This window comes from Lipotes vexillifer, unplaced genomic scaffold (genome assembly GCF_000442215.2).
Source record: "Lipotes vexillifer unplaced genomic scaffold, Lipotes_vexillifer_v1.1 scaffold1158, whole genome shotgun sequence".
NCBI classification, from domain to species: domain Eukaryota; kingdom Metazoa; phylum Chordata; class Mammalia; order Artiodactyla; family Lipotidae; genus Lipotes; species Lipotes vexillifer.
This window is the reverse complement of record NW_006793745.1, coordinates 1,147,476-1,175,108: the sequence shown is the minus strand read 5'-3', so window position 1 is coordinate 1,175,108 and position 27,633 is coordinate 1,147,476. Positions and strand designations below refer to the sequence as shown.

The 27,633-nt window shown below is 50.3% G+C and overlaps 1 protein-coding gene across 2 annotated transcripts in view; it reads right to left on the bottom strand.

Annotated features, from left to right (window-relative positions):
• Positions 1-398: 398 nt before the first annotated feature.
• Positions 399-27,633, bottom strand: part of REEP1 (receptor accessory protein 1) — a 111,268-nt gene continuing 84,033 nt past the window's right edge. Inside the window, exons 5-6 of one of the 2 annotated variants that reach the window (XM_007466737.1) lie at positions 13,863-14,040; positions 399-927 (exon numbers count right to left, since the gene is read on the bottom strand). In XM_007466737.1, the coding sequence (XP_007466799.1) occupies positions 917-927; positions 13,863-14,040 (189 nt within the window). In that variant the 3' untranslated portion in view covers positions 399-916. The remainder of the gene's footprint in view (positions 928-13,862; positions 14,041-27,633) is intronic. The other variant, XM_007466738.1, reaches the window with a different exon arrangement.

Below are 27,633 nucleotides of genomic sequence, written 5' to 3'. Positions count from 1 at the left end.
CCCCCCCCCCCCCCCCCCCAGAGAAGTTTTACCAAGGGCGAGGCTCCTGCCTAAGACGATGATAAATCCCCTGTAAAGGATTCAGAAGCTCCTAATCCTGGATCCATGGGAGAGACAAGCTTCCTGTGACTTTTCTCTTATTCTAGGCTGTTCCCCTGACTTTGTTACACTCACACCAGTCACTAAAATGTTGCCTCTCTTCATTCTAAACTTCAGTCTGGTCTGTTGACTAACTGTCTGAAGGATATGGACCATCGCCCTGCAGGAAAAGGGATGTTGTACTCGAGTTGTATTTGGAAGCTTCATAAGCACATCTGAGACATCCTCTAGAATCAAAATAACTTTTTACACTTCTGCTTTTGCAGTTTTCTTACACATCAGAACCTCTGGCAGCCCTTGCAAGTCCACTATATTAAGCCAAAAGCCATAAATATGTACATTGTAGTCCAAAGTACTAGTACCAAGAACAAAAAGAAGTTAAAAAGAAAGTTGCTTTGTTTGCATATACAGGACTAAAAACCAAGTATGCAACCAAGATATTACAAATGTGCATCCCGGCAGTGGGGGTGATTCTCTTCTATTTCTAAAACACTGCTATCTGTATGCCGGTCCAGTTGTGGAAAACTGCTGACCCCCGGCACACTACCTTTCCCTTTAGCCTCTCCCCAGCAAAAGAAAGAAAAGGAGGGGGGAAGAGAAACTCTTAAAAGTGGAACAGGCGAGAGAGGAAAGGCCGTGTCCGAGGCTGCACGCTCAGTACACCAGCTTGCGGGTTTCTATGTTATTAGTGAATAAATAGCTCTTTAAGGCAGAGAAGAAACATTCTGTGGATCCAGTGCTGTTGGCTCATCTCACTCACGTGGTTTCAGTGGCCGAGGATGAGGTACTTTTCTTCCTGAAGCGAGATCGAAGGATTCTAGGCGGTGCCTGGTAGAGGAAACAGAAAAAGGACCCCTCAATTTGGCATAGCATGGAAGCTTTCGAGGACAGCACCCGGCTGGGTTTGTGTTGAGACTCCAGCTCCTTTGGTCAAATGCACGCGTGTGTGAAGAGGCTGGTGCGGCTGGGGGCCCACTCGGAGTGTCCACAGTAGGAATCGGAGTCACAGCCCAAGCATCCCCATGAAGCTGAGCCAGTTGAGGAGCCCGGCGCCTCCCTCTTCATGTTCTCCTGAGTCCCTGGATCTCCCAAGTGAATGGCTAGACGGAAGGATGACACATCTTGTTTCTGCCTTGAGAGCAAAATGACCTTACCAAGTGACTCAGCAGAAAGACCTCCCCATCTCTTCCCTTGGGAACCAGCCTCAGTGTTACTTGGTACGTGCTTCAAACTTCCATCAACAAATTTCCAGTCCTCTTTCTGGAGGTGAAATCCCTTCATGCACAGCAAAGCACACAACAGAGGAAACACTGCCTTTAAGTATGAAGGGTTCCACCTCATCTTCCCTACAAATGGCTATCAAGGGACCCCTCCTTCCACGGGACACACAAATCACAGGGGAAGTTACTATCACAATAAAAGAAAAGGGAAATATTTTCCAGCATGGCACTCAAGGGGGTTCACAACTGGCCCCAACTCTCTGTACTCAGCTTCGTTTTCTACACTGCCCTTTCATACCTCCATCCCTCCTGACCAGAGGTCCTTCCTCCCTTCTCCGTCCTAAGTCACTCCTGAGCCCCGCCCACATGGCCCACTCACAGTCAGGATCCGCTCCTTGGTTCTCACATTGTTTAGCATGTGACAGGGCGTCAGAGGACTTTGCGCCCACGGGGGAGCGTGCCTGCTCTGTGCACTGTGTCCCCTGCCACACTGTGACTTCCTGGGAGCAGGGCCGAGTTCACCACCGTTTCCCAGCAAGGAGCTTGGTGCCCAGCGGGCACACGGAAGGGAGGCAGAAGAGAAAGAAGCAGGAACGGAAGGCTCTGGCCTTCCACATCCCGAGTCCTCACGCCACACCTTTGCGACTAGGAAATGTTTACCAGCCACCTCTGGACACAGTAAGAAAAGAATCGGTAAAACCTCTGTTTTAGGCATCTGCCTCAAGCAGTTTAACCATAAACAGTAAAGCAGCTTGTGCAGCTGTACAAAAACAAAAGCAAAAAGGCACAAAGCCTCAGGACCTAGAATGGTTCTGGCACCTTCCCTGCCCTCCGGGAAGGAGGTCAGCCTTTCCATGCACTGCCTCACCTGAGGCTCACAAGGGTCTCTGCTCTGTGGGCAGGGGGACTCCCAACTTGCCTCAGATGGACTCTCAGGCCACAGTGTTCAGGGGGAGGGGAAGGTGGGGGGGGGGAGATGTGACGGGACAGAGAGGAAGACTCTGGGGTCCCCCGATTCTGCGGGCCCTGTACCCGAGCCCAAGGCTGGTGACCCTGCACAGAGCAAGGCCCTGAGGCTCTAGGCTTGGCCCTCCTGCTGCCAAAACCCCATCTGCATCTACAACTGGCAAGAGTACACAGATCAAGTGTATTGTTTTGGTCATTTTGAAGGGCTGTGCCCCTTGTATAACATTTTATGAACATCTGTGTTGTACCGGGCACTACGCGGTGTCATGGAGATACAGGGATGAACACGCTTTATTTATAAAGACTTGTCATATAACACATTCTGAGTTTTTCTTCCTCCAAAACACTCATTTGGCTGCTTTTCATTCACACATCACCTTAGGTTGGTAGTTGGGTTTTTTGTTTGTTTTTTTAATCCCTAGGCACTATGTCACCTCTCCTATTTCCAAATAAAAGTAGTAGGGCCTTTTTTACCCCTTGTCAAGTAGCTGGACGCTACCTAGTGGCTTGTCCTGCCTGTTTGATGGAGGGAGGTCTCCCCGCCCCAGGCACTCCGGAGGCGTTGGGTGCCCCAAGAGATGCTGCCCCCAGGAGCCCCAGTTCTCCAGGGCAGAGCCCTTTGTGCAAACACACGCTCCACCCCGCAGCCCCCAACACCGTGTACCTCCAGGGGGAACTCCGTCCTTCGAGGCGCTTTATACTTGTACATGAAATCCAGCAGGTCTTCCTCATCATCATCGGAAAACGCCAATGGGTTTTGGACCTGGTGAGGCTCCCATGCCTTCACACCACCCTCATTCACATCCCCCTCAACCACTGAATGTCCATTTACAATCTATGCAGAGGAGACAAAGTACAGCGAGGTGGGATCAGTGTAGAAAGGAGCAAAGAAGGGCACGCAAGTTCAAAGTTAGGCACACAGCACGGCAAGCCAGGCCGGTTAGGAGGGCCGAGGCCCCGGTATCCTCCAGCGATACCGCAGAGGATCCAGGATCATTGCAACTGTGAGACTGGTCAGGCGCCGTGCATGGGAATGGGCACAGACTTCAGAATGTACTGATAAGCTACCAGGGGAGGTGGGGACAGCGCTGCCTTAACTGAGACATGTCTAACCCTGCAGCTTAGAGCTGTGAGGCCATACCAGAAGAATGCTCCGGGAAAGAATCTCTAGGAAAGATGGTGGCAGTGACCTCTGGAGAGGAATAGCAGTTTTCTATAATACAAACCAGCGATGCTGACAGTGCCTTCATTACACTTGCACATTCAGCTCCAAGCATTCTTTAAGAGACAGGATGTAAAATGCCAGGAAGCCTTCAAAGAGAACCTTAAGCAAAGCTATGTAGATTTTTCATTTCAATAGGCCAAGTCCTAGAGAAGCAAAGGAGCCTAGTGGAAGGAGAATCTAGCAGCAGTCTTCCCCTCCAAAACGACAGCAGGATTCCTGTTTTGGTCTGCCGTGACTAATCCACAGGGAAAGCACCAGAATGGATTCATGTCACTGAGTGCACGGTATTTTTGCAATGTTCAATGCTGAGCATATTCCATGTCCTCTGGCCATGTGGTCCTATCTCAGTCGAGATATAAAATACTTTCTGCCCATACCCAGTTTATCTGACACCCAGAGACACATCTTTCTAGGCTTTGCATATCGTTTTTACCTAGAATCACAGAACGCACAGCCAGGGGGCCCTCAGATCACCTGGTCCGACCACCCCAAGGCCTGCAGAAAAAAACCAGAGCTCTTTCTGGGACACCCTGCTACTGCTCCCAAAAACATTTTCAGCCACCAAATGTGTTCTCTCTCCCAAAAGGGGAATAACAGCACCCGGTGCGGGCTTAGTAAAACTAACAGCAGAAGCCTAATCTTGAGCCGCTTTCCGGGTCATTGCTGCTATACTCCCAACAGCCAGCAGGAGGCAGCACGAGAGCAGGGCTGCCTTAACCACGGATTTCAAAGCTGAATTGTAGGCTGGGAGCAACCTGCTCCGACAGCACCTGAGTAAGACCCCGAGATCATTAAAACTTCCTTTGCGTTTTTTGCTCCAGTGCATCCCCCAGCCTGTCTCCTCCAGGTTTAGGTTCCCTCTGGTCCCTTCCCCTGGCCAAATCAGCTGCATCCTTAGGACCGAGGAACATGAAGGCTGGCAACTCCAGGGAGCCCTCCCTGAATGCTCCGGTCCTGCCTGCCTCTCTACTCCCAGCGGGGCTTGGAATGTGTACCACATGGCTTGTGCTGCGCACCCTGGTTCTCCTGTCCGTCAGTCTCGCTGCCTCAGCCCCACAGAAAGCATCCTGATCTATGGCTGATCCTCCTGGGCCCCTCGGAGCACCTGACCCCGGGGTTGTACCCACGGTGGCCGCTCGTCCACTAACCGAGGTGGAGACCTGACATCATCTCAGAGGGCTTGGCTCCTGTCCCAAATCAGAACTCGACACCTGTCACAAGGACATTCCTTCTGGACACCTGACAGGAGGAAAAAGAGACAGGCCAGCCCAGGCCCAAAAGCTCTCAGACCAGGCCAGAAAACAGCAGAAGCAGTCTGCCCCAGCACAGAACCCCACATCCTGAGAACGGGCTAGGGGACTGGTTTGAGTCTGTGCCTCTGCACATATGGTTCCCTCTAAATCCGGGGCCAGGGCCCTCTCTGTACTGATCACTCTGGGGTTCAGAGGGCAGCCCAGAGTCACCAAAACATCCTCAGGCATCGAACAATTCAGCCTGCTCACGTGGTCTGGATTCACTGAGACTGAGCAATGAACTCACACATTACCAAAATAATAATAGTAATAATAATAACAACAACAACAACTATCTCAGGACTGAAACAAAAATGGCTTTGAGTTTGTTCTCCACTGCATCCTTGAGCATGGACTAAAGGGTAGAAAAGAAGTGACCCTCTGGCCCACTAGGAGTGATGGATCAAGGGGAACCCGGATATCCAGACAGGAATAGAAAACAATCATTCGACTCAGCAGAGGTGGGGAGCAAAGGAGGTTAGTGTGGGCAGCTTGGGGGCTGGCAGTAGCTTCGGATGGAAGCCACAGAGAGAACCTGCTAAAAAGAGAAGAATCCTACTGCTTACTGTGTTCATGGAGGGGTTTTGCCAAGAATGTTGTTTGTAATGTTCTGCCTGACTCTCGGGACCCGTGAGAATAACCACTGTGGACAAGCTGAGCCTCTGAGCCTCTGGCTGGCTACCGTGTCGTGACACTGAATCTCTTAACTGCGTTTCCCTCTTTGCACTGGCTGCCAGGAAGCCCAGCATCTTGGACAGTCTGTGATTTTGTGACATGCACTTAAACTTTTCTTCTCACTCTGACTCCATCTTACCTGCCTATTCCCTTTCTCTCAAGCTTCAGTTTTCTTAGTTGGTTCAATTTATCATCTGTATTTCCACAACCAGACTTAAATCCTTTGTGGAACAGGGAGGCGTATAAATGGAGATATAAACCCCACAGAACCTGGTCCCACCAAGATGGGCACCGGGACGAAGGTGAGTGGCTGGGCAGAAAATTCGATGGTGGGCCTCCTCAGCACTCCTCTCCCTGTAGATCCAAATAGAATTTGTGACTGAATAGGTTCTCACCCAAAAGGGTACTGCTGCCCACATCTTAATACTCTGATGGCTCCTGAAGACAACCTGTATGAGGAACATCTCACGCAAGGTCATGGCCACAACCACCTCCAAATCTCAAGGAACGGCAGCCAAGGCCCTGAGCCCGCAGAGCTGACCATGGGGCCCGACCCCTAGGAAAGGACAGGGGTCACTCTTATTTTCCACAGCAGGGGAGTGAGTGTGTGGCCTTGACTGACGTTCTGTATTAGCAAACGTGTCTACAGCAGGCTAGGAAGCAGCTGCACCTCTTCTCTCCGTGGAGAGGCCGGGGAGGGAGAAACTCCCAGCCCTCCAAGGCCGAGCTGATCCTTCTGCAGGAGCCCCGCCCCATCCCACCAGTGCAGCAAACACCCCGGGTTAGCAAACACTCCCCCGCAGCACACGTTAGTGGGAGCCGTTCATGAAAGTCAGCAAAGGCATCTGGGGGAGAGCACGCCCATCCGGAACACTCACATCAGCGTCCCCGACCGCCACCGAGGAGAAAGAAGAGAATATTCTGTTAGGGAAGGACCTCTGGGGATGAAACTCACAAACACGTGTGAGTGTTCGTGCACACACACGGGTATACACACACGGACACACGCTCACTCTCTGCCCGCGCTCCAAACCTCTGACGGCTCCGGCTGCTGAGGAGAGAAACTGCCGCGGGGCCACCCTCAAGAAAGATGCAATTCTCTCTTTCTTTTAATAGAGAGGATAAAAAGAGATGACTCTGCTTTTTATATGTCCCATACACTTGATTTTTTTTTAAAAAAGGGAAAAAACCCCCACCTCTATGACTAATTTCAAGCAGTAATAGAATTCAGTTTTCAGCTCTATATAACATCAAGGCAGGTAGAGAGAAAAGAAGCGAGAAAGGGTGGTAGGTATAAGCGGGAGAGAGAGAGAGAATAACAGAAGCACAGAAAAAGAGAGACAGATGTGCAGGAGACAACAGGAAACGATTAACAGATGGGCCGGAATGGAGCAGAATGTTCTCCTGGGGCCTGAGACGCACAGATGGAAATCATTTCGGGGGACGAGGAGGGCCCCTCCGACCAAAACGCCCGTGACCCCCTGAAATCCTCTCTCCAAGCATCACTGCCCCAGCCCCGGGTGTGAGACCAACCTCCCCCGACACCGTCTGCTGACACTTCACACTCAGCACCCTTCGCCCGCAGAAAACCGGTCAGAGCTGGAAGGGCCCCAGGGGCACTGAGCTCAAACCACCCCCACACACACACTTTACAGAGGAGGGGACTGAGGCCTGGAAAGCCAAGGGGTTTTCCCACCATCACAGAGGGAAACGGGGTGGACAAATCACTAGCTGGCTCCTCGCAAGAAGACCTTAGGGAGACGGGGAAGAACTCCAGGGCCCTGGGTGTCAAGAGGGCCAAGAAAGGCAGGGCTGGGGCAAAGGCTCCCAGATCACAACCCTGAGCAGGGCCACCCCAGCCGGAGGCCTCCACCGAGCCCCACCTGCTGTCCAGTCCCCAAGAAGCCCCCATCCCCGCAGCTCCCAGGAAGACCGAACTCTACTCAGTTCCCACAATCAGCTGTAATTCTATTTAAACGTCCTGGAAATGCAGCCTCTGATTATGAAACCACCAGGGGTCATGGGGAGGGCGAGGGCTTCCCCATGCAGAGAGCAGCACAGAACAGGCCCACGAGGCAAGAACGGAGAAGGCAGCTCCCCTCTCCCCGGCCCCCCAAGTGACAAGAGCCCGGAAGGAGGGGCTTTCTGAATGGCTCATGGAATTTACAAACTCAAAATTGTAAAGGGTGACTAGACAGAAATGACCATAACTGCCTGGGACGCTGTGGTTGTTTCCCACGAACTAGTACGTCCACCAGGCCCGAGTCTTGGCCGCTAGTGCTGGAAAACAGCTGCGTGCAGCCCCCGCTTCTGAGCATATATACACTCCTCTGTTCCAGCACGATGCTGGTCTCCGCAGCCCTGCTCAGGACTCCTTGGACCATCTGTTCTCATTAGGTTTACGGCCTCCAAAACCCCCACGCCTTCTACAGACCTTTGAAAACCTTAGCACTGAAAAGTCTTAAAACTGAAGAAATAAAGGGAAAACAGGACCCTTCTCCCTCCACCGATATGGGAGGCGCGAGCCACGTCTCAGTGGCACCAGGGCTGGGGGCACAGGCAACGAGGGCGCCAGGTGTGCCTCTCTCCTCCGGTCACACCAGCCAGCAGCTGCAGGCCAGGGGCGGCCCCTCTCGCCTTCTGAGCCAAAGGCACCTCCTTCGTGGGCGGGAGCAAAGGGGGCTGGGTTAGCCCAGCACCATCTCTGGTCCCTCACGTGTCTAGTTAAGGTCAGGGAAAGCGCGGGAGCAGGTCAGGAGAGAACCACGTGGCTAAGCTATCACCCACACCCAGGGAGGGTGGCAGCAGGGGCCGGCCGGGCTCCCTGAGGTCCCCTGGCTCTAACAGTAATCACCATCACCCCCCTTCACAAAGTCCTTTCACAGACATTTTCACAACAGCACAGTGAAGTGGGGAAGCGGGGATCTTTATCTCCATTTGAAGCAAATCAAGGCTTAGGGTGGTTAGGTGATTCGCACATACTTACATAGCTGGTTAAGTGGCAAAGCAGGACCAGGGCTCCCTTGGCTGCACAAGGACCGAAACCCCTGGGGCTCCATCACTTCAGAGGAGCTGGGTAAGTGCCTGTGGCATCATCACCCAGAGCACAAGGAACTATGACCCTGGGATGGTTTTAAAATAGCTCCACACATCCTTTGACGCTCCTCCCCTTCGAGAGGTGGAGATGAATTCCCCTCCCACACCCTTGAGTGTGGGCTGGACTTAACGACTCACTTCCAGCAAACAGAATAAGGCAGAAGTGGTGGTGTGTTACTTCTGACCAGGTCCTAAAAGGTACTGTGGCTTCCTGCTTGCCCTCTGTCTCCTGCATCACTCACTCTGGGTGAAGCCAGCTGCCATGTCGTAAGGATGCTCAAGCAGCCCCAGAGAGGCCCACGTGGTGAGGACCTGAGGCATCCAGCCAACAGTCACAAGACAGCCATCTTCAGTCAAGCCTTCAGATGACTGCAGCCCTGGCCGACATCCTGACCAGAACTCCTGAGAGTCCCTGAGCGAGACCACCCAGTTAAGCGGCTCCCAAACGTCTAGCCTGGCTTTGCTGTAGGGTAATACATGTTTGCTGTTTGAAGGAGGTAACCTCCTGACTCCACCCCCCCAGACCCTGCAGCTGAAAGGGAGCCCCCAGGTCTGACACCAGCTCATGGTTAGAGCCTCCTCGCGAGGTGAGTCCCGCACGCTGCAGAGATGCTGGCTGTCTACTCACCTTTCCAGGTCCTGCAAGTGAAGCAGCAGGTACACACTGTGGGGATGGGGGCACCATCAGTGATAGCTCCCAGTTGACAGGAACCAGCCCCAGGCAAACCGGGAGGTCCCAGGGAGGTGTGGGGATCTCAGTGTGTTCAATACAGGGGTCCCAGGAATGTGGGTCTCTGTAGAGACACCGAGGTGGGGGAGGGGATCATTCCAGATCCAGCTTCCTCTCGGGTGCTAGAAAATGACCTTGCCTGGCCCACAGACGTCAGTCCTTGTGTCCTGCAGCCCAAGGGAAGGCAGGGGGTGACGTCAAAGTTTCCTCTGAGAAATAACTCCAACTGTGCCTGCCCAGGTGCCCTCCCGCTCTCTGTCTCCCAGTTCAGAATGACCTGCAGGAAACTGACCGCTGAACCCTCAAAGTGCTAATCGGCTGCTACCTTACACAGTCCATTGGTCTTGGTGCACATCTGGGCCTTGGTATACAGTAGGTGCTCACTAAATACAGGCTGTCTCCAAGTTCATGGAAGGCAAGGATCATTTTTTCAACTCCCTTGTACCCTGCCTGGGGTTCAGTGCCAGACTTTCAATAAATGGTGTCTGACAAAATGCCTCCCAGTCCATTCTGTAGGGTGGGCGATGCAAACTGCATAGTGTTATTTTACACCAATGGGCCTATATTTTTATTTTACATAAACTGTTACATAGTATCTTATTCCGTTTTGTACTTTTTTCACTAGGCCTCGTGTTTTCAAACTCTACCTATACGTACACTGAAACTGTTGCTTCCAACGCTGCACACAACTCCACGGGGGGCAGCCACCGCGTCTTGCCCATCCTCTCCCCAGCCTGCCTGCAACAGGTGCCACCTGCCAGGGCCTGCAAATAAGCCCTGTGACTTGTGACTGCTCTCCTCACAAGCCTAAGATGTAGGAGGGACAGGGATTCTTGTGCCTTTTCTCCAGAGGAAACCTGAAGGGAATTGAGCTCGTTTTCTGGGCCAAGGTCAAATCCTCTGATAGCAGCCGCCTGGGGTGTCACTCTGAGGAAGGTTCTGAGGCTGAATCTAGGCCCAGAGGGAACAAGTGTGGTGACTGCTTGTTGACGTCTGCCTCGCTGTGTTGCATTTACCGTCTCTGCACAGGCCCAGGGTCACTCAGCCAGGATGGAAGCCCAGACTGGGGGCCGTTTCCCCGACCCGACCATGCCTGGCGTCCGAGGCTGGGCGCTGGGAGGGCACACAGAGCTGGGCCTCCTTTGGCTGACTCCCTCCCAGGCACCCGGACCCTCCACTCTGGGGTTATGACAGCCCCAGAGCCTCTGATCTGGGTGCCTTTGCCCCACGCCCAGACCCTGGGCCATCTTTCACTGGTCTTTCTTTCTGAGATGACTTTTATTTTAGGCCCAGAACAGCCAGGGCGAGGGCCAATGGTCCCTGCCCTCCCTGCTAGGTCAGCACCTCCCTTGCCGGCCCCCTGAAATCACAGGCGCCACGGCCAAGGGCAGGCAGTGAGGAGAGCAGGTCGTGTGGCAGCACAGCAGGCTCTCTGGTTCTCTGCAAACTCCACCTGCTTGGCCTGCACACCTGCAATCAGAGCGCTGCCCCTGCCCCACGGGGTATAGCAGAGGACGGAGGGCAGCAGGGTCAGAACCAAACAAATCAGCTCAAATCCGCTTCCGTCTAGTGATTGACTGGGAAGATGTTCAAAGCCCAGGGGATGCCTCCCATCACCTTTTTTTTTTTTTTTTTCCATATTTAAGTATAGTTGACTTACAATATTATATTAGTTTCAGGTGTACAGGTGCAGTAATTCAATATTTTTATAGATCATACTCCGTATACAGATACTATAAATAATAATGGCTATATTCCTGTGCTGTGCATTGCATCCTTGCAGCCTATTTATTTGATATCTGGTAGTTTGTAGCTCTTAATCCCCTCCAACCATTTTACCCCTCCCCGGCCACCACTCTCCCCTCTGGCAACCACCGGTCTGTTCTCAGTATGTCTGAGTCTGTTTCTGTTTTGTTATATTCATTTGTTTGTTTCATTTTTTAGATTCCACATATAAATGAAAACATACAGTATTTGTCTTTCTCTGTCTGACTTATTTCACTAAGCATAATACCCTCAGGTCCATCCATGTTGTCACAAATGGCAAAATTTCATTCCTTTTTATGGCTGAGTAATATCCATCACCTTTTAGATCCTACCAGACCTCTCTCTTTCCTAGTTCTGAAGCTGCCACGAATAATCCACCAAGGGGAGGTGTAGGCAGGAGGCCTGGATTCCAGTCCTGTGTGTCCTTGGCACAGTGTGTGACCTCTCTGAGCCTACTTCCTCTGCTTCGTTCACCTCTATAATGACAATATAGACTCTAAGAGGGAAAGGGACTGTAGGGCCACCTAGGCCCACTTCCTAGCCAAAGCAGGAATCCCTCCCTAGAGCTTTGGTATATGACTATTTGACTTTGGTTTGGGCCCTTCCGATGTCAGGAATCTCACTACCTCACAAGGCAGCCCATTTCTGTCCTGGATACTTTCATATTATAAAGTGCTTTCGTAGGTGAGTTAGATATCAACAAGAAGAACAAAAATAGCAGCAGCTACGACCTCGAGTGCCAGGCATGACCCTAAGCACCTTTACATGGATTATTTTGGTTGAATCCTCACGACAACCCTACAAACGGGGCTTGTCATTCCCTGTGTTTAGATAAAGAATCTGCGGTGCAGAGGGGATAAACAGCTTGCCCAGGCCACACAGCTGGTAAGTGGCTACCCCCTTGGAACTTGACCCCACTGGTTCTAGCTCTGCCCACTGAGCCTCAGAGAATTGGGGCCCTTTTTCTTCCAATGACAGCTTTCATTTGAGGCTTCGTAGCCGGTAAGCTGACCGAGGGTGGAGGCGATATCTAATTGCATTTCACATCCCTATTTCTGCGACAGTGCCCAGGAGGTCAGAAGCTGTAGGTGCTCAAGGAAACCTGATGGCCAGCAGGTGAGTGGAGAGAAGGCACTGGCCTAGGAGTCAGGGGGCCACAGGAGAATGCCACCAGCGGGCAACCCTGGTGACAGCTCCCTTCCCTGGGCCTTTGTCTCTTCATTGGCAAAATCAGAGGATTAGACTGAGTGATCCCCAAGGTCCCCTCCTGCCTGGCCTTTTGGGATTCCATGCTAAGTTCCCCTGGCACAGGGACAGGGTTCCCCTACCTGAGGTAGACCTCACCCCCATGGCCAAGCCTCCACCTCCTCAGCCCTGCTAGGGTTAAAATCTCTCCCTTCCAAGAGAAAAGCCACATTCTTCAATCCTGGGGCCGGGGGTGGGGGGGGGGGGGCGGGAATGGGTAGAGAGGCCATTCCTGAGAGGGTTGGAACCTGGCAGACGCTGGGCCGGGCCCTGAGCCGTTCTCCTATCCCTGGAGGGGAGCATGGGTTGTCATTCCCAGCGCAGTGGTGAGGCTCCCTCTTTCCCATCCATGTCTTAGACCCTCAAGTCAGGTGGGGCCTGGAAGGACCCCAGGCGCAGGACTGAGATGCCCCTGTAGGCTGCACCTCACAGCACACAGTCTAGGTCTAGGTGGCCTGGAGGTCCCTGTTTATACATTTAAGGGCAGGCTAACCACCTGCACACGTCACAGCCAGAGATTCCAATAGTGGCTCAATTTCAGCCCCCAGGCTCAATTTCCCAGCAAGGTGGAGGGGCAGAGGTGATGATCCAGAACGATCCCCTGCAGCCCCTTCCCCATCAACCTTCTGCTGGCAGCAGCAGTGCTCGGCTCCCAAAAGCCAAGCCCCTGTAATCTTCCCAAGGAACAGCCTGGGAAACCCTGAGTCCTGGTCCAACTCCATAGCCCTCTAATCCCGGCCCCTACCTTCCACAAGCCCGAAACCCACTGAGGGATCAGACGTCAGTGGGTCCCAAATGTGGCTGCAACCTCGACAGCATCACATACCAGGGGCTCACCCTAGACCTACTGAATCCCCTGGTGGGGGGGCCCGGGACTCTGCACTTTTCAACAAAGTTCCAGGCCAGTCCTGGCCCAGGTACCCCTCTTACCAGGGGTAGACATCGAGGTAGAGGTGTGGTTTCCGTAAAGCCCTGGCCTCCACAGGAATTAGACCTCAGAGCTAGTGTGGCGTTTGCATGTGGTGGCCGAGGTTATGCATGGGGCATGGTGGCTCAGGGAGGGGAGGAGATGGTAAGAGTGAGAGAGACAACAGGAAATACCTGCAGGGAAAAGGGACACCGTGCTGTAAGCCCTGGCTGGGTGGGAGGAGGCACTCAGGTGCTCACGACAGGTAAGCCCTCCTGGGAGTGCGGGGTCAGAGAAGAACACAGAGAAAGCTGCCTTGGCCCAGCTCCAGCTGGGCCTGTCGCCTCTAGGCTTGGTCCAGGTACTACTACTCAACCCCCGCCAACCCCCAGATAACCAGATGAAGGAGATGGGGCCCTTTGGTGCAGGTGACCTAACCCTGCCCCCGATCAGAGTCCCCAAGGCCAGCCCTCTGTCCTGGCCCAAGTGGTGCTCTGCCCCTTGGCTGGCCTGGCACAGTCTGATGGACGTCTGTATGGGTGGCAAGTCCTTGGGGCAAGGGCCCTAAGGGGGCCTGGGTCTCTCTCCACGAAAGCAAGGCCTACGAGGTGGAAAAGAGTGGAAGGGAAGTGACACCTACCTGAGCTGCCAGCGCTCTCAGAAGCACTCCTGGACATCTTAGGCTGGCCATGTTTGCCGCTGGCCCGCCCGGGCCCCGGTGGCGGGGGGCCTGAGGGAGCAGGGGCGCCGTCTCCCCTGATGGTAGAGAGGTCCTGCATGCTGAAGCTCCGGAGTCTCTCTGATAAGGCACCCTGTCCCTGGACACAACACAGGACGGGGCACACGTCAGAGGCCTGCCCCACAGACCAGGGCAGCTGTGGCGGGCGAATGCAACCGAGGCCAAGAGGGGGGCTCTGACGGTCAGCAAGGTGGAGGCCAGTTCCCTGAAACAGAGGGGCAGCTGCCTGGTGTACTTGCAGGGAACACTGAGGGGGTCCAGGCCCAGAATGTTCTAGGGCCTTCTGTGGGCTCAGGAATTGTTCTTCGGGCTCCAGGCTCTTTCCTCTCCTTCAGACGCCCCCCGCGATAAGCCAGAGCCTCAGCCAGACTCAGGGCCGAGGAAACGACTGCTGCCTTCGGTTCCTACTCTCCAGGGCTTGTCTGCGGCTTCTCAGGCTTTACATAAATAAAAATCCTTATAGAGCTACATTTTGCTCAGTTCCCAGGACACAAGAATCTGGCTAGAATATCAGAACTTAATAATCTATGTGCTCAGTCCTTACTCTTTTCAAAGGAAATAAAATGCAGACAGTATTTTTTAAATGTATGACAACAGCCATTTCTTTTATCTGTTCACATGACTGTTCATGAGTCACAATGACTGCCACTGTCACATCTGAGCTTCATAAAATACCCAAAGGTAATGAATCCGGAAGGAAAAAGCTGATATTAAAAAAAGACACACACGCAACAAAACACTGTTGACCGTAACCATTTCTTATTCTCAAGGAGCCACAGAAGCTGTCTCAGGGGGAAACTGTTCTTTTGTTTAGGGAAGGAGGCAAGATCAATCCATTATACTTATGAAAGGGAAGGGCCTCGCTGTCTGGATGAGAGAATCTGTCAAAGTGAAAGGATTGTAAGTAAGGCTCAGGGAATGACAGCATTGCTTTAGGTGCGCCTCAGGGGCTGGAGGGGGAGACTCGTGTTTGGGGGAGAAGGAAACCCGAGGGCGGAGGGGCTGGTAAGGAGACGCGGATTATTGAGAACTGGGCTGGGATTTGGAGCAAGAGGTGACAGGCAAGTAGCCACTAGGCAAATTGATAAACTTGGGTATCTTCAGAAACACTCATGGGCATGCAGACTTCCCATAGGTACATGGGATGCATGGAGGAAAGAGTAGTCCTAGAGGGCTAGAGGATGTGGGGACCATAGGCACCGCAGATAGAACAGAACCAACAAATCAGCACAAAATCAGCGAGAGCAGCTAACAAGGGCTCTGGGCTGGGGGGTGGGATTGATGAAACCAACAAGGGCCGTGACAGCATTACTTAAGAGGTTATCAGAGATGGCAGAAGGGTTTGGAGATTTTTTTCACTTTACTTAAATAGTAATGAAAATGAGCCAACAAAGCACAGTAATTCACTGAAGTAACTTTAGCAAAAGAGTCAGTTAGCTAAAGGAGCAAACGCAGAATGAGTTCATTAGAGGCAACGGGGGAAGACAAAGGAGCTTGCAGACAGTTTTCGAGAAAATGTCAGAATGAAACAAAGATGCATTAAAATAGAAAATGATAAGTTCTCAACCTGCCAAAGATATTAAAAAATCCATGCCTCCAGGAAACTAACAACGGCAGAAAGAAAACTATTTAAATAATCAAATATATATACAGGACTTCCCTGGTGGCACAGTGGTTAAGAATCCATCTGCCAGTGCAGGGGACACGGGTTCGATCCCTGGTCCGGGAAGATCCCACGTGTCGCGGAGCAACTAAGCCTGTGTGCCACAACTACTGAGCCCACACGCCACAACTACTGAAGCCTGTGCGCCCTAGAGCCCACGTGCCGCAACTACTGAGCCTGCGTGCTGCAACAACTGAAGCCCGTGCGCCTAGAGCCTGTGCTCCGCAACAAGAGAAGCCGCCGCAATGAGAAGCCCGTGCACCGCAACGAAGAGTAGCCCCTGCTCGCCGCAGCTAGAGAAAGCCCACATGCAGCAACAAAGACACAACGCAGCCAAAAATAAAAATAAATTTAAAAATAAATAAATAAAATTAAATTAAAAATATATACAGGGGCTTCCCTGGTGGCGCAGTGCTTGAGAGTCCGCCTGCCGATGCAGGAGACGCGGGTTCGTGCCCTGTTTCGGGAAGATCCCACATGCCGCGGAGCGGCTGGGCCCGTGAGCCATGGCCACTGAGCCTGCGCGTCCGGAGCCTGTGCTCCGCAAATGGGAGAGGCCACGGCAGTGAGAGGCCCGCATAACGCAAGGAAAAAAAAAATATATATATATATACAGCTAGAATTCTAAATCCAGGCAAAGGCGTGTTTGGAGGGCATTATGTGAGAAAGGCAGAAATCTCCCGGGCTGCCTCAGATACAGCTCCTGAACGATGGTGGGCGAGGGGTTTGAGGCTTCACCTTCTAGACGTAACAGCTGGATGGTCTCTGCCAAGAAAATGAGGGGGGAGACCCGCTCCCCAGTATAATCCCCTCCAAATCCATCAGCCAATGACCCATGATTATTCTACTCAGAAACATTCAAGATGACATCTAGGAACTTCCCTGGTGGTCCAGTGATTAAGATTCCATGCTTCCACTACAGGGGGCACTGGTTCAATCCCTGGTCGGGGAACTAAGATCCCACATGCTGCGGGGGGCAGCCAAAAAAAAAAAAAAAAAAAAAAAAGGATCACTTCTGGGAAAAAAACTAGGAGGGGCTTCATGATTCTAAGTCCAAATAAATGGTGGCAGACTAACTCCTTCCCTGGGTCTGCCAGCTCTTACAAAGGCTCAGCAATGTATCTGAGGAAAAGAGGCAGCAGGCATCACACATGTCCATGACCATTTCAGCAAAGCACTCAGTTCCAGTCCCAGAAGCCAGCTGGCCTGCTCCAGTATCACTATAGCACCATGAAGACTGGAAGTGGCAGAGGTTAGAAAAGAAAAGGAGATAATAATAGCTCAGTATCGACTGAGTCCTGTCTCAGAAGAAACCACCGCAGCATGGATACAGGCTCTTGAAAACAAATTAGCCCGTACCCATCAAAACAATCTGAGATGGTTCAAATCAATATAGCCCTTTCAGCTGTAAACCTCTCAGCCCTGCTCAGTCTCTACTCCAAACCTCATCTCCATTCACTTTCCACAGACCTTATTCCACCGGCCAATTCAGCCCTGATCTGAGAACCTTCGTTTTCTTATTCTGGGAACAGGCAAGAGTGGTTCTCTGGTATTCTGCAAAACTGGGTTCCTTATTTTTGGGAAAATAAATTTGGACTCTCTAAATTTGGAAAAGCTTAAAAACATATTCTATAATTCAATGAGCCATGTATTAAAAGCTTTGAGAAGTCGTAGTGTTTTGGGTTGTTTGACTCAGCATATCCCAGATGTATCTGACCACAGTGGGATAGACTGTTAGTTGACCATCCAAAAGTCATTCCCAATTCCGTTCTCGAAATGGTGAGAAAAAAACCAGTTTTCCCAAACTCCCTCCTAGCTATTATGCATGGCCATGTGATGCAGTTCTGGCCAATGGGAGGTAAGGGGAAATCTGCTAAGGGATTTCTGGGAAAGATATTTTCTCTCTCACACATGCAGAAGGAGAAAGGCCTGACGCTGCTCCCTGCTTTCTGCCTTTGAGTGTGGGAACTGCCACCTTGCGACAAGGAGACTCACAGAGACATCCACCCGGAGCCTTGGCATCACTAAGTCACTAGAATACCGACAGTGTCCATTTACTCCTAGACTTCTCGTGGATAATTATCATCAATTACAAGACACACATTTTTTCACCTCTGAAAACTGGGGAGGGTCTTACGATTGCTGTTGCCTTGTCTTTGTTGTCACTGCCTACACATGAATGCACTTAGTTGTTATTCCCAAAGGCATGACCAGACAATGGAAACTCCTGACTGTTCACTGTTAACAAACCATTTAAGACCCAGTTGGGACTTCCCTGGTGGCACAGTGGTTAAGAATCTACCTTCCAATGGAGGGGATACGAACTTGATCCCTGGTTGGGGAACTAAGATCCCACATGCCACGGGGCAGCCGAGCCCACGTGCACTCTAGAGCCCAGCCTCATGGGACCAGAAAGGAACACATCCACAGCCTTCCATGAAAACTAATCTCCTACTTGTATTGTCATACTTTGACCTCTTTATTCCCCCCAGTATTATAAGCAGGGTCTACCCAGTTTTGATGTGGCTGCTTGTTTACATGCTGTTTGTTTTAACAGACTCACCTTCCTTCTTTCTGGGCACGTCAACAACATATGGCCCAGTGGCTCTCTCAGCTGGGCTCCTACAGCCCCAGAAATCCCACAGAAGTATCTTGGGGGCAAGGGAGGGGAATTTATTCCTGATTACTTTAATCTTTTCTTTTTCCTGCCTAAAACTCTTAGAAAATTGGACTTTAAGAAGTAAACTGTGGGGACTTCCCTGGTGGCACAGTGGTCAAGAATCCGCCTGCCAATGCGGAGGACATGGGTTCGAGCCCTGATCCGGGAAGATCCCACATGCAGCAGAGCAACTAAGCCCATGCACCACAACTACTGAGCCTGCGCTCCAGCGCCTGCGTGCCGCAACTACTGAGCCCACGTGCTGCAACTACTGAAGCCCATGCACTTAGAGCCTGTGCTCTGCAACAAGAGAAGCCACCACACGAGAAGCCCACGCACCGCCACGAAGAGCAGCCCCTGCTCACCGCAACCAGAGAAAGCCTGTGTGCAAGAACAAAGACCCAATGCAGCCAAAAATAAATAAATAAAAGTAAATTTAAAAAAGTAAACTGTGTCACAGAATTTTCTATTAATCTGAGATCTTTTTTGTATTTCAATTTTAATTTTATTGATGCAGTTTTTCATTTGTATTTAATTACTACATTTTTCTAATTTTATAGATGGATTCAAGATATAAACCTTAGGGACTTATATGTACTTTTATGTACATATTTATATGTATATGTACTGTAAATTTTTTTTTAATTTTTACAATTAATTTTTATTGGTTTACAACATTGATTTACAATGTTGTGAATCTGAGAACTTTAATTCCTCATCCTTCCCCCAGTTTGTAAGGAATAAGAAATCCATGTAGCTAACACACAGCAAATTTTCTATATTTTGATGCTTTTCTTAGTCAGAGGAGGGAGTGTGTTCCTAGGAAAACCCAGACCTTTAGAAAGCTGATATTCTAAGTAAAACAATTTACCACTAATAGAACACCTGCCATTAGGGCCCACAGAACCCCGATTCAACAGTTACTAAGTTTGGTTGCAAGCCCTTGACACGAGGTCCTCTTTTCCAGAGGGACACACAGGGCAAGGGACACCAGTGACAGGGACACAAGTGACAGGAGGGGGCTCCAGCAGAGCACAAAGTTTAGCCCACCTCACCTCACATGGTTTCTACTGCCTTCAACTGATAACAATGCGAATAAAGACAAAAGGCTTTAGTGAGTCAGGCAGTTGATAACAAAGCCACCAGCATAACCACATTTCCCACTGGCGATTCAAATATTTGAAAAAAAGCAAGAGTTAGCACTACCTTCTAAATTCCCACAGGGTTCCCACCTCGCTAAAACAGTTAACCTGTACAGCTATACATGCTCCACGTGGAGGCCAAGCAGGCTCCTTCTCAACACGCTGCATGAAGGCAAGGGCCTCGTTCGCGACATAGAATTGGATTAACAAACAAAAGAGAGAGAAAGGATTCTTCCCACCGTAGCATCAATCGTCAAATTCAATTCATTCTCCAGGCATGAAACAAACAAACCAAAAAACCAAATAAGTTAATTGCATGTTAGATGCTACCAAATCAACACAATAAGAGGCTCTGGGAGGAGGCTGACAGGGCCTCGGCTCTGGGATTAACGCACATGTACACACACCGCTGTCGGGAGGAGAGACACCTGGCTCCGATCCAGACCATGGGCCGGTGGGCACAGGTGGCTGCTGGCTTCCATCCCCGAAGGGTTCAGTTTGGAGTTAATCACATCTCTCAGCGGGGTTACCTGCCCTTCTCTGAGGTCCAAAGAGGAGACAAAAGGAAAGAGTCGAACCACCTGATAAAGGGGAAAAGAAAAAAAGAAAAAGCCATGGACACCAAACCTACAAAATGGGTTGAAGGGCGCCATGCTGCTCAGGCCTCCTACAAGTCACTCATTTACTCACTCACGTCTTCATTCCTTCCTTCGCAGCCAACGAAGTGTTCCTGAGGCGCTGAGTGAAGCCCCGCAGGGGAAACAAACATGAATAGGAAACATGACACGGTTCCTACTCCCAAGGTTCTCCCAGTCTGGCTGAGACGTCGAGACACAAACGCGTACAAGACAGCAAATGACAGACGACAAAACATACGACAGAAGCTCAGGGGACGGAGAGAGAGTACTGTTGGCTAGAATACCCGCGGAGGCCTTGTCCAAGAGCTCAGACTTGAGTGAGGCGAGGGCTGCACCATCAGAAAGAGAGGGGAAGGACATTGTGGCCAGACAGTGGTTGGAGCCAAGGTGTGAGAGTGGAAAACCCAGGTGCATTTGGGAAACTGAGACTGAACCAGTCTGAGAAGAGGCTCGGGTGCTGGTGACGAGTGGGAGATCAGTCTGGAAAAACTGTATTTTGCCTGAACTTGGACTTCGATGAGAGCTCCACTGAAGGTTTCTGGGTAGTGAGCAAAGTGGCCAGCACCCAGGTGACGGGGTTTGGGGGTCACCGGGAAGGACTCCACACGCAGCAGCTGTCCAGCCCTCGTGGGTAGGCGGCCACCAATGAGAAGACCCAGCTGGAAGCCCTGCTTGGTCCAGGCTTCCTCCTTGGAGAGGCCAGACCCTGAGGGGAGGTTAAAGTTGTGGCAGATCTCTCTTCAAGGGGTAGGGGTCGGGTAGGGGACCCAAAGGTGGGGCATCCACAAGACAAGTTTGCTCAGTGAAGAGTGGAGCTACATTTACAACTTCCCACTTTATCACAGTGATAACGCTTTGTTTGTTTATTTGTTTTGCTTTTCAATATCCTAATTAAGTATAGTTGATTTACAATGTTATATTAGGACACAGTGATAAAACTTTAAAGAAACTATCTTTAGTCTCTTAAGGTAACTTGCAACCCACCACCTGCATTTAAGTGTGGCCCCAGCCTTGCCTCAAGGCAAAGTGGGAGCCTGCCTTGGGGGCAGCTGTCTCTTGCATATGAATGTATCTTCTTGACTCCTAGAGGTGTTCCAGATAAAACCGTCAGAAGAGCAGGCAGACAACCTTAAAAGTACCCTGGGCTGGGACTCGCTCTAGAATTCTCAGTGGCAGACAGGCATCCCTCAGGCTCTCAGCCATGGGGCCTCAGGGCCTGGGGGTGTGATCCAAGCAGAATGTGGTCAGGAATTGTCAGGTCAGTGTGTGTGGAGGGGAGGGGGCCATGGGGGTGTCTGGAGTGATGCAGGAACACAGGACTGGGAACTGGAGTATCGCTCTCAGCCCAGCTCGGCATCCAACAGCAGCATGACCTTGGGCCCTGGGATCTCGGTGTCCTCCCCTGTGAAGTAAGTGGCACCTAAGGCTCCTTCCTGTCCTAACAACCCACAGGTTGACATTCCTCTCTCTCTCTCGGTGGGGTTTGGGGCAGGGGCTCACGTGTTATGTAGACGCTGCCACTCAGACACTGCTCACCTCAAGGCTGAACAAGGAGGCGGAAGTTGGGCCCAGAGCCCGACTGAATGAGGGACCTGAAGCCCAGGGTGGGAGAGTGGCTTGCCCAGGGCCACACAGCACAGGCAAGGTGGACAGGGAGGGACAAGGGCACAGGCAACGCCCCAACTGCGCCCAAGCTACCGCACCACAGAGAAAAGACGGGAAGAGATCCGCACAAGCAGGAGACAGCCTCCTCTCCACAAGAGTCTGGACTGTAAATAACTTCCCAATGCCAGCATCGGACTTGTTTCTCTTATTGGTTCAACAGTGAGTGAGGATCATGATCAACCTTAGAGAGCAAACTGACACAGGAGAAGTGACCAACAGGTAGCCTCAGCGTGAGCTCTGCCTCCTGGGAAGTCTCTGTGGACATCGACTCATGACTGTTTTGTGGCAAAAACCATTATCATGCCCATTTTGCAGGTGGAGAGGCTGAGGCTCATAGAGGTGCAACAGCAAGTGGGGGAGCTGGGGTTTTTTTGGCCAGACCACGTGGCATGTGGGATCTTAATTCCCCGACCAGGGATCGAACCTGCACCCCCTTCATTGGAAGCACAGAATCTTAACCACTGGACGGCCAGGGATGTCCTGGAGCTGGGATTTTTTTTTAATGTGGGTGTGCATATTTCCAAAGCCCATACTTGTTGCTAAGCATTGCTCTCCTGGGTGTGACAGCTAAAAATATGAACAGCCATCCTTCATTCCTTTACCATTTACTGTGCACCTAGTAGGGGCGCAGATAAGACATGGATATAAATGACTAAAAGAGGGCCACTGGGGTGCCATGCAGTGAGAGACCAGTTCCACCAGGAATCTAAGGAGGCTGCTGTGAAGGAGGTGGCTCTTGACCTTGAAGGGTGGACAGGATTTCAAACAGGTGGGAACAGGGGCAGATGAACTAGCATCAGTAGAGGCAGGAGAGAGAAAATTCTAGAAACAGCAGAGTTGCTATTTCTAGAACAGCACTGAAGGTGGCGCTGTAAGTACAGTATACAAGAACCAGAAAGGTCAGGAGAGACTAGACAGGAAGGCTGGGATCAGGGCCAAATGCACAGGCCTCAAACAGGAAGGGAGAGTGGCAGTGACCCCTTGAGTGGCTACTGCAATAGTCCAGGCTAGAAGGGAGGGTGCCTGGAAGAGGGCCTGGAAGGAAGGAAGGAAGGAAGGAAGGGGTATCAAATGGGCAGGACTTGAAGAGTCAATCGGAGGAAGGAGGCACTCAAAGATGACTGAAATTTGGAGCTTGGGGTCCAGAGAGGATGGTGATTTTGTCATCGTCAGAAATTTGGGACACAAGAGGAGGGATACACTTGGAGTTAGAGAGATGCCGACTGAAGGTACCAGGAGACAGGGAGGAGATGTTCAGAGAACCGGAAATGCTGGACTTGAGACCTGGGAGAGGAGCCGATCTGGGAACCAGGAGAAACAGGTGGTGACAGCTGAAGGTGAGGGAAAGGATGAGTGGCTCTGGGATGAAGAGGAGAGCAAATCGGGGCCCTGGAGAATTCCCCCCAACACTGAGGGAGTGAGCGGAGCAGGGAGGGCCAGGAGCCAGGGGTCAGCGGGGAGGAGGTGACCAGGAAGGAAGGCGCATCGCCACAGCCAAGTGCTTTCTCAGACCTCCGAGGTTCAACCAGGCTCTTCTCAGAGGTCAGGCAGGCAGGTGGGCTTCTCTCTTTCCACTGGGACCCTCGATGCATCCAGCTACATACGATCTCCACAGGCAAACTTGGAACAGAGGTTCGGCAAAAGTAATATCAGACCAGCAACTCCACCTTCTGCTGACTTGTGAGACTGAGTCTCTCGTTTGTTTCAATCCACCTCACCATCTAATGGAGTGGAGTAAGGTGAGGTAACATTCCAAGTAGAAACACCGGGAGGAAGACAGGGTGTGGAGGAACAAAGGCGAGTGTGGTAGAACCACAGTGGACAAGGCTTGCTTGGTGCCGCTTCAGGTTGTTTTGGAAATAAGCTCCAGTGCAAAAGCTGATTTGTCTAAATCTTTTCAGCAGGTTGTCCATAACAGTTTATGTAAACTTGGTGTTTAAATGGTTGCCATGGTGAACTCTAAATATTAATTTTATGTTACACAGTCCTTGGCTAAAACAGAAGAAAGAGGGCTAACTTGACATAAGCTAGCGCAGAGGCTGGGAAATGTTCCTCTGAGGGGCGAAGGGACAAGCATGAAACTTCCTAGAGTCCTCAGCCACTTAGATTCAGCAGACACAAGTGTGCGAAGCCAGACAAGGGAGACACAGGGATCCAAAAGGGACAGCAGTCTTCTCTTCTTCCTTGGAAATACATTCAAAGCATGAGTGGATACAGGGAGGTTTTATAAAAAAGAAAATTAACACCTGCCCTCTGATTAATCGTAAACAGGTAGTTTTTGCTTTTGTCTACTGTGCGGGTTTTTTTGCGAGGAAAAAAAACAAAGGCAAAGGCATAGAACTCCAGTCTGGTCAGAAGTCCCAAATCACCAGGCTTATGAACTTTCCAGAATGAGCTTCTGGTTCCAAGAATAAAGTTCCATGTCGTTTGAAAGCAGTATTTTTATTCAAGCAAGAGGTTTAGATAAAGCAGTGATGGATAAAAAATAAGGATCAGAAGGAGAGGACATTTTTAAAAGCTATTTATGCTGAACTGTTTAAAGAGTTCGTTTTTAAAGCAAAATTGAGTGGGAATTTTTTTTTTTTTAATGAGTGGGAAAACACTATAATTTATCTCTCTGTGACTGTGCCTAGGTGTTCAGATGCTAGGGCTATAACCAAGGCTTGGCTATACCCTGGTGGCCACTGACCATAACTGCAGGCAAAGTACCTGAGCTTTGGCTGGCAAGTCAGCAAAGTGGAGGTCACGGTGTGAAAGCAGAGCCGGACCAGGCGAGAAGATGAAGAAACGAAAGATCCACCGTGGGCAATGCTATAGGCTGAGTCTCCATCTGCCCGTTTTCCTCGTGAACCTCATATACAGAGGCCCCAAAGGGCTAAGCGGGTAAGGGAGGGGCCCTTGTCAAAGCAGAGCACTGCAGGCAAGAAGATGGAAATAAGGCAAAGGAGAACCCAAGAGGCTTAACAGAAGGCTTGGGACAGTGCTGCCCAAGAGAACTTTCTGCGATGGTGGGAACGTTCTATCCCTGTGTCAGCCACCAGCCACACTGGCTGCTGAGGACTTGAAAGGGGGTGAGTAAAGACTGAGGAATTGAATATTAAAATTTACTTAATTTCAATTAATTTAGATAGCCACACGTGGCAAGTGGCTACCATTTTGGGCAGAGCAGGATTGGAGGCATCAAAAAGTTTATTCTTCAGATCAATCAACAAGGTTTAATGAGTGCAAAACACCAGACAAGTTAGCAAAGTTTGGTTTTGGGTTTTGGGTTTTTTCTAAGCAAGAAACAAAGGAAAAGAATCCAGAGTCACTCATGGCCAGAAGCTCACGATCTAACAGGAAATACTAGATTCTAGGGGGGAAAGACCCCACACGCAATCTGGGGAAGCATTCCTAATTCACAGAACGCCAGCTTTACTTAGACCAGCTGTCTTAAACAGGTGACTTTAATAACACTATTTTCAGCACTGGAACTGTTCTAGGGATAGGATCTCCAGGGAAAGTAAAAGGGCATTATTTTTCAAGTTATGAGACAGGTAAGAAGCAAGACTGGTTTACCAGGCCTGAGAAGTGGGCAGGTGGAAGAGACCTAGGATACGGTTCAAATGTCAAGGGGAATAAGGTGGCCTGGATACCTCACAATTTGGGGGGATTTCTTTGAAGATTTTTTTTATGTGGACCATTTCTCAAGTCCTTGTTGAATTCAATATTGACTTCTGGGTTGTTTTTTTTTTATGTTTTAATTTTTTTGGCCACGAGGCATGTGGGATCTTAGTTCCCCGACCAGGGATCGAACCCACACCCTCTGCACTGGAAGGCGTAGTCTTAACCACTTGACCACCAGGGAAGTCAGTTTTAAAACTACCTGACAGTTTTAAAACTCTTGATCAATTGGTTTTTCTCACTATTGTTTCTCTTCCCATGAGAATGTGTTTTGGTTAACTAATGAGTTTCTAGAGCATTAATTTTAAAAAGAGAGAGACTTCCGATTCTAGTCGTAAAAAGACGTGGGGCTCAATTTTCCCTCTGGGTGGAATTACCGGCTGGGAAACAGCTAATATCTAAGCTCAGAGCCAGCCAAGAGACTAGGGACACTTAGAAAGAAGGTACTAGCGATGTGTGTCCCTAGGAAGGAGACAGAGCAGCTTTTGCTGAAAGAAAAAATGCATCACTGCGTCCTGGGGACAAGGATTAGACCTTGGGGAAAACTGGGGGGTGGGCTGGGGGTTAACAGGCCTGGGGAGAAATTTCCAACGTGTAATTCTGTTTGTTTGTTTTAGCTTTTCTATTCTAAGATAAAACATTAACATTAATAACAACTTACATTTGTACAATGATATGGTTTACAAAGCTTTTTCACACTTCATGATGATCCCAAAAACCCTGCAAACATTCATTTTTTTAGAGAAACGGCTCAGGGCTCAACGTTATAAGGAAAAAAAGGATTAACTGAAAGTGTAGGCAGAAGATCTTTCATTCTTCTGGTTAAGTTCTGCAGTTTCCTCCTGGGGAGCCATCAAAGGCTGGAAAATAGAGCAGATGAGGAAGGAGTGACCCCCCCTCATCCGGTCTCCTGGTCCCAGCCTCCCTTCAATCTGTCTGAACTCAGAGAGAGGCTCTCAGTCACCTCACCCTCTCTCCTGCAGCTGTTTGGCTAAATGCAGTGGATATTTACAGTGAGAACTGATCTGTAGGCTGAGAGTGTTTTCTGGGAGGAGACAGGCAGGGTCCACGAGATGTAGAATGGAGCCATGAGTATGGCGACCATAAACCCCGGTTCGCTTGGAACAGACCTAGTTTCTACCTGTTGTCCCAGCATAAAAATTACAGCACTGTTTCACTCTCAGATGTGTCCTGTTTGAACATTATATGGTCACCCTAGCCACTGTGACTGGGCAGAGTGTCTTTTTTTTCCACAAAATTGCTTTGATTGTTCCCCTGGGGTAATCGACAAGGTTGTTCTGGACTCAGCTTTCTCATTCTCAAGGTTAATGCTTCTAAGGAGCTAAATCTGCATCCCAGGAATGTGAAAGAAGTTAACTGTTTTAACCCTAATCACCTGTGGTGTATGGTTCTGGATGGGCCCTCAGGCAGTGACCTGTAAAGAGTTGGCTGTTTATTTTATTTATTTATTTTTTAAAATATATTTATTTATTTTGTTTATTTATTTTTGGCTGCGTTGGGTCTTTGTTGCTGCACACAGGCTTTCTCTAGTTGCGGTGAGCGGGGACTTCTCTTCGTTGCAGTGCAAGGGCTTCTCATCGAGCTGGCTTCTCTTTGTTGGGGAGCAAGGGCTCTAGGTGCAGGAGCTTCAGTAGTTGTGGCACACAGGCTCAGTAGTTGTGGCTTGCTGGCTCTAGAGCACAGGCTCAGTAGTTGTGGCACACAGGCTTAGTTGCTCCGCGGCATGTGGGATCTTCCTGGACCAGGGCTCGAACCCATGTCCCGTGCATTGGCAGGCAGATTCTTAACCACTGAGCCACCAGGGAAGTCCGAGTTGGCTGTTTAAAAATCATCTGGGGAACTTGTTAAAAATAGAGATTCAAGGGCTCACTGCCTGAGATTCTGATTCAGCACATCTGAGAATCTGTTTAAAAATGAAAAACAAAGCTTCCCAGGTGGTTTGGATACTAAAGCCAGATTTGAACCCAGTGGTGACTTATCCTTTGGCCGTGGCCTGGAGTGGTCCATTGTTACTATGGAAACCACTGATCTATCCCTCAGCCAGGATGAATTTTACTTCTTCTTTTTCTTTTCTTCTTTTTTAAAGTACACATCTGTTTCAAAAACAGAGGGCATTATTTTGGGGAAAGAAGAGTGCTTTCTCTCTCAAGATATTTAGAGAGGATAAGCAAAGCCCCCACAAGGCAGAAAATTTTTCTTGTCTGAAACCAAATTCAGCAGG